The sequence below is a fragment of the Nannobrachium achirus genome (genome assembly GCF_963921795.1).
Source record: "Nannobrachium achirus genome assembly, chromosome: 21".
NCBI classification, from domain to species: Eukaryota; Metazoa; Chordata; class Actinopteri; order Myctophiformes; family Myctophidae; genus Nannobrachium; species Nannobrachium achirus.
In genome coordinates, this window is record NC_137828.1 from 38,280,404 (window position 1) to 38,298,048 (window position 17,645).

Genomic DNA, 17,645 nt, shown 5'->3' on the forward strand with positions numbered 1-17,645 from the left:
GGAAAACTGTACGGGACGTGGCGCCAACTTTATGATTTAGTTGAGAACAACAAAGACACTGACCTGAGCTGTGTGCACTGTGGGCACTGTGGGCTGGGGAGGATGTCTTCGGTGGTCTGTCACTGTAACCCCAGAGAGAGAGAGTTTCATCACTGCATGGCTTTAACACACAACAAAAGACTTTGACAGAGACTTGATTGATTGGAGTTAAAGTTAATATTAGTACAAAACGAACACATTCGTATGTAGAGTATGATGAGAAAGACTGACGGAGAGGTTAAAAATGATGTTAGCAAGTAGTGCGACTTTCAGTTTGTCAGTTTGAGAGATAACCATTTTCATTCTAATCACATTGTTTGTTTTTTCCAGACTGTTGCTCAAGAAAACAGCGTTAGCTTGATGTCTGAGTGTGGAGCAGCTTCAAATGCACAGTTAAGTTGCAGCCAGATAAATCATAAAAGATGGCATTTATCTAGAGCGTAAAGAGCCACAATATCAGAACCACTGTCAACCCATCAGTATTTCCTCCTCACCGCATGGCATTTAACCTGGATGTGTGATATGGCCGTACTAATAGAGGTTAAAGGTTATCTTCCACAACCGTGTCTGATTTTTCATTTGAAACTCAAATTCCCCTTGATGCCTCACTCCTCTCCTCGCCTTGCTTACCTGAGAGGTTCCTTGGTGCCACTACTGTTTGGCCCCTTTAAAAGTGCATGCTGAACAAGGCCAGTCAAGCTGGCAATCTGTTGCTCCATAGCCCTCATTCGCTCTCTGCAGAAAACATCAGAAAATTATACTTTGAATACTGGGCCCGAGGGTTGCAATTGAACTTATCAATTATTAAAAGAAATAAACGATAATCGATTTTAGGGGGTAAATTAGCAAATTAGAAAATAGAAGTCATTTTCACGATACAATGCATTGTGAGGGCTTGAGTGCTTAATCAGACTAATTGCTTATAATATACAGTATACAGTAGTTGATTATAAAATATCAACTAGGATTTTTGTGCAGATTTGTTGATATATAAAATGTTCAAAGAAAACACGCTTTACGGTTTCCAGATTAATCCAAAAAAGTATTGATAGAATAATTCATAAAATAATTCATAGTTGCAATTGTTGGAGATTAGACTATCTTTACTGTCAGGCAGAAACCTCCTATCTCCATATTTTAACTTTTTTTTTCTTTCTGGTAAATTAGAGTCCTAATTGATCTACTTGATCATACTACAGCGTCACACAAAACCGTCAAAAGCAGCAGATCCACAAGCTTGACAAGCGGCGTGTTTTGAGCTTGTAGATCTGCTACTTTTGCTATTTTTGAATTTTAATCCTGAAAAGTAACAGTTTTGGACATCGGGTTTCCACCCGACAGAGACGCTATTAGACTAATGATACAGCTATTCCAGATGTTTCTTTTTGCTTGTTTTGTAATGTAATGTCATTGCTTGTTTTGTAATGTAATGTCAATCAATGTTAATTACCTAACCATAATTCAACTTTTCTTTTGTGGGTGATTTATACTGTGGACACGGTTATCACAAATATTATTTTAGCAACTGACTTGGGTCCTGACTCTGAGTTAAAACTTTGAGAAAAGCCTGCGGTCAAAATAACTGTCCCTGAATTGCAACCGGGGCGATTGCATCAAAACAGTTGACTCAGAGAGAGCGGTGGTCTGTCTATTGAAGCGTGCACTGGCCTCTTTGGGAATCTAAACTGACACTAACTAAATGGACGTCAAAACAAGACTGGGGGCTGTCAGCTGAAACAGACCCCCGGGGTTAACAAGGCCGGGGCGGTCAGGGGGTCACGCGACCGCGGGGGACGTGTTTTCTCGCTAAAACAATCGAGTGTGACACGAATTGATAGGCGCCCGGCAGGGGAGTGAGTGGAGGCAACCTCATCAATTCTGCTGTTTACTCAGTTTTAAGAAAGCCAGTGACCACAGGGTGGGGTGAATCGTACACACAAGGAATGGTTTGGTTTGGTGAGCCTCGGGGTTTGGAAATAGTAGCCCCTTTGTTTTCCCTCCTGTGTCATCAACTCATCACCTATTTGGCAGTGGTGGAAAAAGTACTCAAATGTTTTACTTAAGTAAAAGTGTCAATACTACAATGTGGGAATACTCTGTAAGTAAAAGTCCGGAATTCTAAATGTACTTGAGTAAAAAGTACAAAAGTATTGGTATCAAAATGTACTTTAAGCACCAAAAGTGAGAGTGCTCTTTATGCAGAATGTTCCATTTCAAGTTTTCAAATGTATACAAATCTTTTGAAAATAGCCGATCTACAAGCTCAAATGAGCTTGTAGATCGGCTATTTTCAAAAGTTTGTTTTGTAATAATAATCAATCTACAAAGTAACTAATAACTAACTTTTTCAAATAAATGTAGTGGAGTAAAAGTACAACATTTGGATCTGAGATGTAGTGGAGTAGAAGTAAAAGTATTGGAAATTGGAAATACTCCAGTAAAGTACAAATACCTCAAAATTGTACTTAAATGCAGCACTTAAAGTAAATGTACGTGTAGTTACTTTACACCACTGTCTATTGGTGGAAGAGGAAGGGGGAGGGGCCAACCGAGAACACATGCAGGAGTGTGATTCTAGCCGTAGCCGGAGGTATTTTAATATCCAGCAAAACGGCGAGTCAACTGACACGACAATAAGACTTTGTGCGCACACAGCACAGCGATGTCCTGGTCTCAGGAAGACTAAGAGTCCTGCAGTCTAGATCAGTGGTTCTCAACCTTTTCAGGCCGCAACCCCCAAAATAATCATATTCTAACTGGGGACCCCCCACCCTGACGAGCACTAAGAGTTGAGGCATTACATTTCGTATAACATGGTTCTATTGTGAAAATAGCAGATCTACATGCTCACTGTGAGCATGTAGATCTGCTATTTTCACAATGTCTTCCTCTAATATGTGATCATTTGGCCAATGTTTAATTTGTCATTTTAGAGGAATTAAAAGGTCCTTCAATTGTGACTTTAGAAATGTGCAGATACCCTCTATACACTTAAACTTTATGTTGGTTTGTTTACTGTTGAGTGAGAAAACAATGTTGCATATTAAGTTAATCATCTGGGGACCCCCCAAAATAATTTGGGGACCCCTCTGGGGGTCCCAACTCACAGGTTGAGAACCACTGGTCTAGGTCAGTGGTTCACAAAGTGGGGTTCGGGGACCCTCAGGGTTCCTTGAGGTGGTTCAAATGGAACCATTATGTACACTCTCAGAGTTATGGGGGTCCTTGAAATTAAAGGAACCCCCCAGTTTGATACGCATTAGGGCCACAGACCCCTATTTGACACCAATCTTTATCTCTTAGTACACTTTCAGGAGTTACAGACCCGTAAGGGTCCATTTGGACCCAAGGTGGTCCCTGAACCAGTGGCCTGGACGCAGCCCCGTAGATTTAGACACTATGGCTAGAATGAAGAGAATGGCGTTGGGGGGAGCATGTTTATTTTTTATGTGAATTACAGTACTTTCCCACTCAAATTCCTCTCCTATTTTCCCAGAACCACGCCGACCATGCCATTCTGGAAGGGTCTTGGGCTGCCCAGGTGGTCTGCCCGATCTCTGTGACTGATTGGGCTCTTTCGAAATACCCACCTGACCTGGTCAATATTTTCTTTGGGTTTTCCTGAGCAGGGGCGTCACAAGGGGGGGGGGGGGGGGGGGGGGGGAGTAGGACTGAGTTACTAGGGCCCAAGGTGGAGGGGCCTTAATTATTTTATACCTTAGCTATTGAAAAATAGCACATATACAAGCTCACAGGCTGCAAGCTTGTGGATCTGCTATTTTTGAAAATTCATGAAAATGTGTTAAAAATATTGTATATCTGATTTCTTTCAATAGTTAAAGCACAAAATATAATGTGTTCCCAGTTCCCCCTATGAAGAACATTCATGGGGGGCCCGCAGTGAATCCTTGTACCCAGGGCCCAGAATTTGGTGTGACGCCCCTGACCTTCAGCCCACACCATTTTAATGTGCTCCACAGATACCACATTTTGACCGGCTAGTTTGCAGTGGTGTAGATGTACTCAAGTAATGTACTTAAGTACAATTTTGAGGTACTTTTACTTTACTGGAGTATTTCCAAATGTCAGTACTTTTACTTCTACTCCGCTGCATCTCAGGCGCAAATATTAATACTTTTACTGCAATTATTTGAAAACTCTACTAGTTACTTTGTAGATTTTGAATATTAATACTTAACATACTTTACCCACTTCATTACTATTTACATTATGGCCATTTGAAAATAGCCGATCTACAAGCTCAAAATGAGACGCGATGAGACACAATGTGAGCTTGTAGATCTGCTATTTTCTAAATATTTTTATTCATTGTATTTTTAATGGGACATTCTGCATAATGAGTACTTTCTACTTTTGGTACTTCAAGTAAATCTTTTATACCAATACTTTTGTACATAAAAGTAAAAGTACTCATTATACATAAATAGTACAAATACCTCAAAACTGTACTTGAGTACATGTACTTAGTTACTTTCCACTACTGATTACAATGACAAAGTTCGTGAAAATATACAGCAGGAGATGCTATCCTCTTACTGTGCTTCAAAAAGTTAAGGGGTCTGTAATAATCAACACTGCCGGCAGTAATGTTGGGATAAAGACTTAGTAATAAGCTTGTCTGATAAGCAAAGATTTGTGACTGCGCACAAAAAAAACAAAACGATCCACAGCCTCGTACTGTATGTGCGTAGCAGCTCCCAACTGTGCTCAAGGTAGAACGGAGAACCGCAGCACAAGAAACTCTGTGAACCTAATAGGCCGGTTGTAGGAGCAAAATGAATTCTACAGATCAACAGTTTGAGACAAGAGACAGGGCTGGCCGTAACGTTGGCCCAGGTGATGGTGATGAGACAGAGTCGGAGTTGGGCGATCTTAAAGCATGACAACCCACAGTACAGTTAGGGTGATACCGGGATGCAGAGTTAGTCCATGCTCCCATGCAATGTCATCTCCTCACCCTGAATCTCCACCCCCACACCCCCCCTGCCCGCCCCGGTGAAGCTTACCGTGTCTGTGGGTCGTTGGCTTGCGGAGCTTGTCCCGGTGCGTGGCCTTGCAGGTCACCGACAGGCGGAGAAGGTGCCACGTTATTGCGAGGCTTAGCACCCCCTGCGCCCTCCTCCTTTCTGAACGACTGACGCACGGGTGAGCAGCGCTCCAGGGGCACTGCGTGAGGCGGTCCCGCGTGAGGCGGTCCCGCGTGAGGCGGTCCCCCGTGAGGCGGTCCCCCGTGAGGTGGCCCGCCGTGAGGTGGTCCCCCGTGAGGTGGTCCCCCGTGAGGCGGTCCGCCATGAGGTGGTCCGCCATGAGGTGGTCCCCCGTGAGGCGGTCCCCCGTGAGGTGGTCCCCCGTGAGGTGGTCCCCCGTGAGGCGGTCCCCCGTGAGGTGGTCCGCCATGAGGTGGTCCCCCGTGAGGCGGTCCCCCGTGAGGTGGTCCCCCGTGAGGCGGTCCCCCGTGAGGTGGTCCCCCGTGAGGCGGTCCCCCGTGAGGCGGTCCCCCGTGAGGTGGTCCCCCGTGAGGCGGTCCCCCGTGAGGTGGTCCCCCGTGAGGCGGTCCCCCGTGAGGCGGTCCGCCATGAGGTGGCCCGCCGTGAGGTGGCCCGCCGTGAGGTGGCCCGCCGTGAATGTCAATCATCCGCATCTCCGTCATCCTATGAGGGGACGGGGGTGGGGTCTTGGACCCCAACGTGGGCAGCTGGCTGTTCCTGGATTTCTGGCGGAACAGAGACGGGTGGTCCATGGTGTCCGTGGGGCTGGGCCCGCCATATCCGCCACTCGACCCTGTGGAGCGGATGGAGGCCCGATGGTAGCCACCCAAGCCGTGCTCCGGCCCGTCCAGCCCCGGGGGAGGAGGGTGTGGTCCGTGGGCGGAGGCCATGGCCATCCTACCTTCCTGGAGCAGGTACGGGTCCGCGTAGTGCGCCTCGTTTCCCCGCGTTAAACTGTGGCTCTTCCCGCTTCCCCCCATGTCCTCGTCTGGCTTGACGTCCCGTCTCTCCAGGATGGCGCTGGGACACGGCGAGACGGAGCGCGCCGGGGGGTTGGCGTTGGGCATCCGGTCCCTGGGCATGGTGGCGCTACCCGGTATGGAGGCCTGGCGCGGGCCAAAGGGGATCCTGGAGGGGGACGGGGGCATGGAGTGAGGCATGGGGGGAGACATGGAGCCCTGCATGGGGTGGTGGGGCGCTGGACCCATGGGGGGCTGTCTGAGAGGATGAGGGGCCTGCCCATAGATCATTTCTCTGTGCATCTGGAAAAGAACAAAAGCTTTGTTATTGGACAATAGGAACTCAATGTGCGATGACCTTCCTTTCAAAAGTGTTGGATAATAAATATATTAAAAAACATATCATCACTGTCGGGCAGAAACCTCGTATCTCCAAGTTTCAAATGTATAATCTTTTGGGAAGTAAAGCCCTGCTTCATCAGACAAGGCTGTCGCACAGAAGTAGTGAAAACAGCAGATCTACAAGCACACAACGCCTCACGGTGCGAGGCGTTGTGTGCTTGTAGATCGGCTGTTTTCACTAGTTTAGTTTTTATGATAAAAACGAACGGTTTTGGACATACAAGGTTTCCACCCGACAACGACGATATTATGCTCTGACATCATTACATTAATAATCTACATTAATGGTCATTGTTTTACTTTCACTTCTGTTAAGCACAGTGATCTATGAAAGGTTCTATGAACTTGTTTACAAATTAACGAAGCAGTCAGTGGAATAAGTCACTAATTAAACCCAAGGTGGTACCATCACAACGCTGAGGAAGACAGTTGTAGCGCGTAGGTGGTGAAAAGGACATTTATTGTGTGCTGGCTGTTTTCTCACTTTCACCACCCACGGTGTTAAAATTAGATATCTCTAGTCTAGCATATGTCAACACATATTATCCGCCTTGGGATAATAAAGGTATCTAATTCTCTAATTCTGACCTGGCAAATGAACTAAATGTTTCAAATTAATTATTTGCCTAATTTTGTGGCTACTTTCAAAATATTCCTTCTCAAACCTTGCCTGTCTACCAAACTTTAACAACTTGTCGAATCACTTAATGTAACCAGTGGCTATTCTCCCGCGTACGAGTCCTGTTCATATCCTGAATTTCTGGGTTAGCCCAAAACAAAAACACCAATTTCTGTTGCTTTTCAAAGAAAATATATGGTCTGCAGTTGTTTCTGCAGTAGAGAGGTAGTTACTAGTTACATACTGTAGCAAGGCTGCAGTAATATTTATCCAGGATTTCACAGAAATTCCGGCATGGAAAATGATATCCCGGGCTTCTCTTAAGGATTTATTTTTTAGATGAAAACAAGATCTCTCTGGATAAGAATTTAAGTCTACATTTTTAAAAAAAAGGTTACAAGCGATTTGCATTGGGCATTTCTTTAAAGATTACACAAGCCCTGTGAGCTTAATTTACTGTCTCGTACATGAAGCTGTGGCTTTGCTGTAAAAACTGTTCACATCTGAGCGAGGGATTTCAACTATGCACCTTAAGGGCTACAAAGGTAGCTGGTTAATTTACAACAGGTCCGATCAGGAACCTTTCTTTTTATGCAGGCAGCTTCACTGGGCAACTGTGCCATAGGCTGACCACCCATAAAGGACCCTCAAGGGCTTAATTACTGTATGTACAAGTACTAAAATATCTGTTTCCGGGCCAAGGGGAATACAGTATGTATTATATAGTATTCTGAGTCTAGGCGGTAACACTGCATGGGGTGTCTAAGCATGTGCACAGGGGTGTTGCACCAAATTCTGGGCCCTGGGTACAAGGATTCACTGCGGGCCCACCATGAATGCTTTAACTATTGAAAAATAGCAGATATACAAGCTCACAGTGAGGCACCGAGTGCCGTGCTGCGTGCTTGTAGATCTGCTATTTTTGAAAAATCGTGAACATTTGTGCAAGTCTTTGAATATTTCAAATCCTTCTAAGGTTTTTTTTTTTAAAACCTATGTTTCTATGTCAGTGGTGCTCAAACGTTTTCATGTGAAGGACCCCCAAAATGATATGTATTTGGACACGGACCCCCATCTCAAAATATTTAGTTCTAGCGACCGCCCAGAAGCGAAATTTGAGTTGCACACATTTTCACAACTTTTCAAAAATAGCTAAAGTATAAAATAATTAAGGCCCATCCACCTTGGGCCCTAGTAACTCAGTCCCACTTTTCCAACCCCTTGTGACGCCCCTGCATGTACAGATTGACCGTCAGGTAGTAATTCTACCTGTGGTACTTGTGGTGAAGCCACCTGCTGTGCAAAGCATGATGGCTTTTGCCATGAATATAAACAATTATCTTAGCCACAGTCTTATCCACTATCTAATCTCACAGATCTTTTCCTCATTCACCTCAGCTGTTTCCGCTAGGCCTTTCCATTTACTGACAATTACTGAGAGAGGAGAGAAAAAGGTTTCCAAGCCTTGTGCAGTGCATTTTGAAAATGTAAAAATTTAACTTCTTATAGATTCAAATACTTCTCAGAAATAGGGCACTGCTCCAGGCCATTTACGTACATAGTATCCAGTGGATATATTATTTGTAATGTGTGTGTGCGTGCTTGCGAGCGTGCGTGCGTGCGTGCGTGCGTGCGTGTGTGTGTGTGTATATATATATATATATATATATATATATACATCTTTTACATTTTAGACATTCTGCATAATGAGTACTTTTACTTTTGGTATTTGAAGTATATTTTGATGCCTTTACTTTGTACTTTTACATCAGTAAATTGTGAATACAGGACTCTTACTTGAAACAGAGTATTTATACATTGCGATATTGATACTTTTTTTACACCACTGGTGACATCACCATGACAATGTTCACATGCGGGGCAGAACATAATCCATCTTCCTTCCTGACTACCTCTAGTCCTGTCAAACAATTAAACTATTGTTCTCCAGGTACTGTATGACTCATGGGGTGCACGCCTACATTATGGGTTGAGCAAGTACTGTCAAAAAGCCTAAGGACAGGACAGGAGTTCAGCCTCAAATTATGCAACTGTAGCTTTTAACAAAACACTTTTTTGTCATGTCTAGGCTACCATCTTAGGGTCATTCACCAATTTTATTGTGGAAACAAGAGGGTGTGGCATTTGAGAGTGAGATTGTATGTAAGCGTGTGTGTGTGTGTGTGTGTGTGTGTGTGTGTGTGTGTGTGTGTGTGTGTGTGTGTGTGTGTGTGTGTGTGTGTGTGCTGGCTAGAGCACTAGGTGTAAATCAACAGCTTTGTTATAGCAACAAAGACTCTGTCTTGGCTGTGGGAACCCGAGGACATAAAGAAGGTAATTAGCTGAAAGCACACCGTCTATAAATATGTTAGCAACAAATTGGTTAAAAAAAGCAACAACACCTGTACCAGGAAATAATTGAGCGGCTGTTTGCCTGGTGAAATACAGTGGTGAGTCGCGGCGCAGCGGTTAATCGAATTAATCCATTTGATGGAGTAATTAAAAAATGTGTTTTTAACAAAATAATAGGTTATTTGTGTGACAGACAACTCTACAACATTGTATAACATCTGACTTCAGTGGTTAATGAGACTATCGATTTAGTCGATTAAAAAAACAAAATTTATTAAATTTGAAAAAAATCCCCCCAAACGCTTCTCGAATATCCGATTAATCGGAAAAAAGGTTAATCGATATAATAATTGCCCAAGTAAATAATCGATAGTTGCAGTCCTATTCATTTCTTCACAGTCCATAACGTACAGCACTCTCATGAGAGCAAATGCTTGGGTCTAAAATCAGTATTCCAGACTGGAAGTTGTCTTGTGTTTGGCACACAAAACTTTACTTTAGTTGGAACGAACACAAAAAAAAAAAAAAGTAAACAAATGGACAAAGATGTGAGGTAAATGTGGATCAGTGTTGAGAGAGAACATTTGGTTTCAGTTTGGCTCGAGGGGATTTTTTAAAGGCTTCTCTCTCTCTCTCTCTCGTTTGTCTCTCTCTCTGTCCTCTGTCTCTCTCGCTCTCTCTCACTCTCTCTGTCTCCCTCTCCACTGTTCTCTTAAGCTTCCAATAATAGGCCCATGATGTCTGGTGGGATCAAGTAAAAATCACCTCAATCTCTGAGAGCTGGAGAGAGGTACCGTTTTCACAGCAGCCCCAACTAGAACTACACTCTGTCGAGGTGCCAACTTGCGTCTTGTGCACAAGTAGGCCATGTATGGACTACTTGTGCGCCAGCAGATCGCTATGAGGTGCGCTCACCACTGGCATCACCACTGGCGTTGTCGTGACATTACCACTGGCATCACCAGAATGCTGGTCCCTCATTGGCTGTTAATGATGACGTTGCCAATAAATGCTGGTCCCTGATTGGCCACGGGCTTAAACCAAGGAAGACACTGACATACAGTACATACCCAGCCGATCGCAGTACTTGCGCTCTCTGCTTGCGCAAGTAATAACTATACTTTGGTGATTACGACACTTGTGTCTCGTCGTGAAAAGTACAAAGAGATAGCAATTCGTTGCAAAAAGTGTTTTACCAATTAGTAATGACATTTTATCAGATATCTGACCAATCTTCCAACTAAATCGTTACCAAGAAATGTCTTCACCAATGTGTGATTTAACCACTTAAACCGTGGCGTCAACAGGCCCGTCGATAGGGGGGGGTAAAGGGTACTCTTTACCCCGTTCCGGGAGTGGGGGGGCCCCGTGGGTGGGGGGCCCCGGCCCGGGCCCCCTCCCTCCGGCCCGGGCCCCCTCCCTCCGGCCCGGGCCTTTGGAGGGCGCACTTACACTGTCAGTTACGGTAGGCAGGAATCTTGGAATCTCATTGGGTCAAGATGGCCCACATGACATTTATCTCCTTCGCTATTCGCTCTCATACTAGGACATGCTTTGTTTGCGGAAGAAGCTACAGTGCCGACTGCCGACTCCGAGACAAGTTTGAGTGAACATTAATTTATTGGAAACATATGGATTAACACATGGCGAGGACGAGGAGTTTGCGGGTCGGTAGAAAGAGTTTCAACAATGCGGTGAGCACCTTATATATTGCATAATTGTACATGTTTGGAGCGGCAGTTCAGCGACATCTCTCTCTCTCTTTCTCACTCTCTCTCTCTCTCTCTCTCCCTCCCAGAGAGACGCAAGCGAAGCGAAGTTGCACAAAATAAGTTATACAGTACATATTTCCTTTTAATATTAACCTGAGTAAAATAAGCTAAAATAAGGCTTTGAAATAGGGCACAGTTTAAGTTGCACGTGGACGATGGACAGTCAAATCTGTATTATTAGTTAGAGTATGTTACAGACACTTTGAAACAAGAGGGCACTTGTGTGAGTAAAGTTGGCTAAGTTGTCCAGCCACTGCACACCTATTTGAAGATGGAAAAAATGGACTGGGCTGTTCCATCCAGAAAGATGAAACACGTTATCATGTGGACAGAGGACACGTTAAAATGTCACCGTGGCTTGAGTGGAATATATCCGAGGAGGCACAAATGCTTATCAACTGAATTGTCCCAAACAGCTGTCCTAAACCAGATGCAGGGACGCCTTTATCTATTACAGTAGCTTGTGAGTAGCCTAAGCCTATATACTTTATTACCTTATGTCAGCTGAAAGCTGAGCCATATTTTGAAGGATTAATCTGAAATACATATTTATGTGCAGCAGGCTATATGCTTTGTTTCTTATTATGAAGGAAATGTGTTCTCAAAGTAATGCAATGTTCAGGTTATTGAGCAACCATTTACGCACGCCGATGCGCAAATGGTAACATGGTTAATTAATGTATTTGTGCAAGATGGCCCTAACATTTGTGTACATACTTATGTTCAAACAGTACAATCCAACATGTACCGATGTCTCTGGTTCACATTGGCACATTACACAGACCTGCTTGTCATTAATGCATACAAATATCTATGACCGATATTTTTATCAGATGTCCGGTAAATTTTAACCATGCCAGTTACAGTGATCAACAGTTTAAAACCCAGTTTAAAACCCTAGCACAATCTCTGAACGGTTATGCCGCCATGTAGAACCACTTTTAACCATTTTTTTACTTTGAAAATGAGTAATTTCCTGTGAAATACACGTTATTTCGGCCCGCGCTGCGCGCGGGCCAAAACACGAATACGGGCACGCGTGGAGGGGGGCCCGCGTGGAGGGGGGCCCCGGCCAGCTCTTTGATATTGACCCCCTTGCCAAAAATACTCTCGACGGCCCTGGGCGTCAATACTTAAGATTTGACCTTTCACTCTGTAATTGGTCTGTTTTTTTCCCCTCTGAGCCCGGAAATAGCCATTCTATAACGCAAAAAGCAAAGTTTATTTCCCTTGTGGACAACAAAGGATATCTAATCTAATCTATTTCTGTGACTACTGTATGTGGTATTCACGTGTCATGTCAAAAAATGTGGATACTGTATGTCGAGGGACACAACATGTGAATTAGCGTGAACTAGACGCCAGGATACTGTAACTATTAACAATGGCATTGATAATGTTAATGAAAAGGATGCTCCCTACAAATGAGTTGCGAAACACATTGGAGAAGATAAAACTATCGCTCTGAGTGCAAGGCGAGCCTGTACTTGATAGCATCATGACAGCGAGTGAACACTGAACACTGAGTAATGCGACTATTATCGGATCTTATCATCAAACACACAGGAGAAAGGATAAAAACAAAAACAAAAAAACAACTAAAGTGGATTATCCAGAAGGGAACAGCCCCATTAAAGAGATTAGACAATAATTGTTGGCTGTGTTTACAAAACACACTGCTGTGCACACATTCTCGCAGCACAAACATAGAGGCAGGAATTTTATTCCAGTGTTTTCAGAGCACAAGGCAAGTGTATCACACCAAACAGAATACAGCAAGCGCTGCAGTCAATGCTCTAGAGCAGGGGTTTTCAAAGTGGGTGTCGGGGCACCCTGGGGTGCCGCGAGATAATTTGATAATATTTAGTATCATTTTAAACTTTAAGTAAAAACGTATTATCAGTCAGTTCTCAACGTTTTCCTTGCAACATAATCGCTAAAATATGCTATAAATATAAGGTGCTGGGAGTGAAACTTATGAATATAATGTAGGGGTCCCTTGGATGAAAACTAAATCTTTATAGGGGTGCCCTGAGCCAAAAAAGTTATATACCCTGGCTGAAATAGGCCATTTTGGAGAGAAGTTGGGTTTCTTCTCACTTCCTTCACAGTTGTTACGGTAACAATGTTACCAGTAATACTAATGAAGGCTCTGTTCCATTCTTGTCAAACAGAGTCAGGGTGCTGATATTGTGCACGTTGGCTCACTGGAAACACTCTGCTACACCAGTGGGTCTCAAAGTGTGGTCCAGGCAGGGACCCTATCATGGTCCCTTGGGCTTTTCAAATGACCCTTTAAAAAGGTGTGAGTGTCGAATGGAACCAATTTGGGTCCATTTGGTTCCATTCGTACACTCTTCAGAGACCTTGAAAAAAAAGGTTTGAGAACCACTGTGCTGCATGAAATGGAACAGAGCCTTAATCAGTATCATTGGTAACACCTTTGAAGGAAGTGAGAAGAGACCCAACTTCTCTGTACCAGTCACTGCCACCTGATTATGGATCCCACTGGAGAAGATGGATGGAAACGGTATATAGCGCTCGTTTTCACCAGCGTCGGCAGGTTAGCTACTCACCAGCGTCGGCAGGTTAGCATTTCACCAGGTTAGCATTCACCAGCATTAGTTTTACTGAGGTTAGGGTTAGGGTTAAGGTTAAGGTTAAGATTAGGGTTAGTGTTAGAGTTAGGGTTAGGTTTTGGATCACCTCTGCCGTGGTCCAAGTGACTACAATGGTGCGCTCCCTACATCCTGTTCAGCCAATCACAAGCTTCAAAAATGAGTCCGGGGCGTGGTTATCCATCTTTCCCAGTGGGATCCATAATCACGCGTCACTGCCGGTTTTTCAAAATTTGTAAAGATTGTTCAAAATGTTTCAAAAATCTACAAGCTCATTTTAGCAATGTCTTTAACAGGGTTAAGGGGTTATAACTTGGTTAAAGACAGGGACCTAAAAAGGACCCCGGGTGGTCCGCGGACCCCACTTTGAGAAGCACCGCACTAGAAACTCCACAGGCTTTCTGCCATTGTATTTAAGTGTACTGTATAGGCTGTGTTGTAGGAGAAAAATGAATTCTACTGATCAACAACCTGTCGCACAGACCAACCCAGGGTGTTTATTTAACTTTGGGGTCCATTTCGTACACTCTCAGAGTGAAATGAGCACTCAGGAATTTACTGTGTACATTCTCTGTGCCATCTGGCCTGGCTTGAATCAGATGCGGACAGACTTGTGTTGTTCTCGCCACATCAATAAAAGCGGTAACTGTGACTACCATTTTGAACCTGATCTGGGGGCAAAGCCATGCTTTAAAGAGGACAAGTAAAAGCCCAAACAGAACAGCATGAGTTACACACGCACGCACGCACGCACGCTCACATGCACGTGCAAACACACACAGGCGCGCGCGCACACACACGCACACACTGCTGCTGTATTTGAACAGGTGCACAGTTCATTAGGTTATGGTATTTGCCCATTTTCAAGGGTGCAAGGGTTTTGGATTTCATGATTAAAAGAGGTCACCAACAACATACTACAGGGAGAGCTTTTTGTCATTCTCTCTCTCTCCCCCCAAATATCTCAAAGCATAGCATTTGTCATGATTACAGACATGGTTTATCAGCCAATTGTGTGAATGTGTGTTTGTGTCTGTATCTACAGGGCGTGTTTTGTACGTATAGTGTTAAATAACATACAGTATCTTGCTGTTGGGCAGAAACCTTTCATCTCATAGTTGTTGTTTTTTCTTCTTTTTCATACATTAATACACTGCTTCATCGTACAACAGTGTCTAAAAGGTTTTTTTTTAAGTAAAAGTTTTTAAGTCTACTTGTGGGTTTTATAAATATTTAACCATGAAAAATATTAACAAAATAACAGGATCCATTGGAACACAGGTTATTTTTTTCCTATTTCCTAAACGGAACGATTTTGGACATACGGTACAAGGTTTCAACTTGGTACTAGTGACACTATCTATGTATAGATAGGGCTGTTTGTGTTGGAATGATTTAGCCAAATGAAGCCAAGCACTAAAACTGTAACAGATTTGTGGAACCAACAGTTCTGAGAAAGAACAAAAAAAGACTGATCTTATGACCTAGTGCGATACACAATTCATATACTGCACACAAACACACCCCACGCCGGCACGAACCTGAACCTACTATAGAAATGTTACCTATATTTGTCCAGAGTAAAGTCTACATTGACGGTATAAAACACTAGACCCCTTAACCCTCCCCCAACCCACTAAGTTAAAAATTGACAAGTGTATTTAAGACATCACACTTCTGTGGTGTACCGGCCTATAGATTGCACAATACACGCATGTCTATTCACCTGAGGAAGCGTCAAGCGAAACGCGTTGTGCATATCACAGCATCAATAAAGTAAGTCAGCCCTCATTTGAGGATCGTGCGGCTTCTTTTGAAAGTCAAACTTTTTTATTTTATTTTTTTACTTTTTTATCATTTTTATCCCACGATTTTGCAACCCATTTTCACCCAGTGCCAATTGCCTATGTAATCCTGGGCTCTGCTCTCCCTATGCCGCACCTGGGGAGACAACGGACTGACATCATGCTTCCTTCAATACATGAGTAGTCCAAGTTGTTTCTTTTCACCAGACAGGGGGGATTTCCCCGGGATGGACATAGCACGTGGAAGTTACACGTTATTCCAACCAGTTCCTTTCCCCTCCATCAAACGCCCCGGCTGGCCAGGGGGAGGCATTATTGAGACCAGGATTACTGCATGTTTTTGTGAGGGTATCAACCCTAGTAGACACGGGGAGAACATGCAAACTCCACACAGAAAGGCCCTAGTAGACACGGGGAGAACATGCAAACTCCACACAGAAAGGCCCTATCGCTGACCCCACCTCGGGTGTGGGCACTGATGACGCGGAGGGAGAAACACGCCCCCAGCACCCACAGCGTCCCCCGGCGGGATTCGAAAACAGGACCTTCTAGCTGTGAGGCGAAGCGCTAACCACTGCGCCACCGTGCCCCCGAAAGTCAAACTTTTTGTATTATTCGTTTCATCCACAAGAAATTCACTGACAACACCTTGCCTCACAACACCTGTTCTAAAGATAGAGGTGTAAATTAATAGAAAATGTTCATCCTGACTCACTCACACTGTTACTGTAAATTAATGCCCTTAGAGGCATCCGTTCCCAAGTTGGTCTGTCACCAACTATTATTATTTGACTTTCAACTCCCACTTAACATTACACGACAACTGGCTTATAACTCTTTTCTCATCTCAAAGAATTACAATAATGCTGCAATGCTGTACAGATTTCATTACATCAGCAGGACATTAACATGGTATTGAGGTATCAGAGGAAGAGAGAGGGGGAGTGAGGGAGAGAGAGAGAGCGAGATTAAAGGAGTGCACATGAAAAGGTCCTGCAAAATGGGCCCAATTGTTGCCCCAACAAAATCTGCACCAGAGCGTACATGCGCAGCCCAGTCGCAGGCCCCTGAAATCGGGCTGGCAGAACAATGGAAGACCCGCTCTAAATAGATTTGGAAGAGGCAGGGGGCATTCCTTCAGTCAGACGTGGACAGGATACAAGGAGGAGGAGAGGAGGACTGGAGGCCGGGCCTCTCAAACCGTCCCTATTCATGTCACAAACAGGAGATGTCACCTTGGACTACACCAGCTGCAACTCATACACCACTGTCACTATGTCAATAAACTGCTGCATCACCAAAGGTACTGTTTTAATTTAATTGTATTATTATGTACAAATATAATTTATAGTGTTTTATGTTATTTGAGCTTAATTTGAATAGCAAAGCACAGAAAGGAGTAGCAAAGTGCAACACAGGTCCCGAGCCAGGAATGGAGCCAGTGGCACTGTGATTATATACAGTGTGGTCAGAATTTGTGCACTGACTCAGCGCCGAGCCACTATTCTTAGACCAATGTCCCTATGCCACCTTGTCCTCATAGAATGCGGTTAAGAATCAGAAAGTTATATCACGCAGAAACATATTAGGTTCCTCACCACTATCAGGTCTATTAGCTTACTCTATTGCACTGGTTCTCAAAGTGGATTCCGGGGACTCTGTGGGTTCCTTTAGGGGGGTCTAAATTGACCCATACAAGTCTATAACTTCATGGTTCAAATGGAACCAAATTGGTTCCATCTGTACACTGTCAGAGTTAAGGTGAGACCTTGAAATGTGAAAGTTTGAGGAACACTGCTCTATCGTATCAGCTACACTTCAGTAAATAAAATACTCACTCTGGCGTCGCCGTTGCTGGGCCTGGGCCCGTGGCTGAAGGCCTGCGCGGGGTCTTTGTGGTACACCTTCAGGCAGGAGTGGTCCGTGATGTTCCTGTAAGGGGAAGAGACGTGCAGAGGTAAGAAGGCTGCCCAGGCATCCCCGTCGGACAGTGGCCTGTCGTGCCTGAGCCTGGCCCTCGCAAGCAGTCCGGCCAGGGGCTTGTAGTCCGACATGGGCGGCTCATATGAC

The 17,645-nt window shown here is 44.3% G+C and overlaps 1 protein-coding gene across 6 annotated transcripts in view; it reads right to left on the reverse strand.

The window, feature by feature from the left end:
- The window catches only part of kiaa1217 (KIAA1217 ortholog), a 182,318-nt gene that overhangs the window by 21,952 nt on the left and 142,721 nt on the right, over positions 1–17,645 (reverse strand). For 5 of the 6 annotated variants that reach the window (XM_080752228.1, XM_080752224.1, XM_080752223.1 and 2 more), the window contains 4 exons: positions 17,414–17,507; positions 5,067–6,310; positions 670–774; positions 64–122 (listed from right to left, as the gene is read on the reverse strand). In XM_080752228.1, coding sequence (XP_080608354.1) covers positions 64–122; positions 670–774; positions 5,067–6,310; positions 17,414–17,507 — 1,502 coding nt within the window. The remainder of the gene's footprint in view (positions 1–63; positions 123–669; positions 775–5,066; positions 6,311–17,413; positions 17,508–17,645) is intronic. The other variant, XM_080752225.1, reaches the window with a different exon arrangement.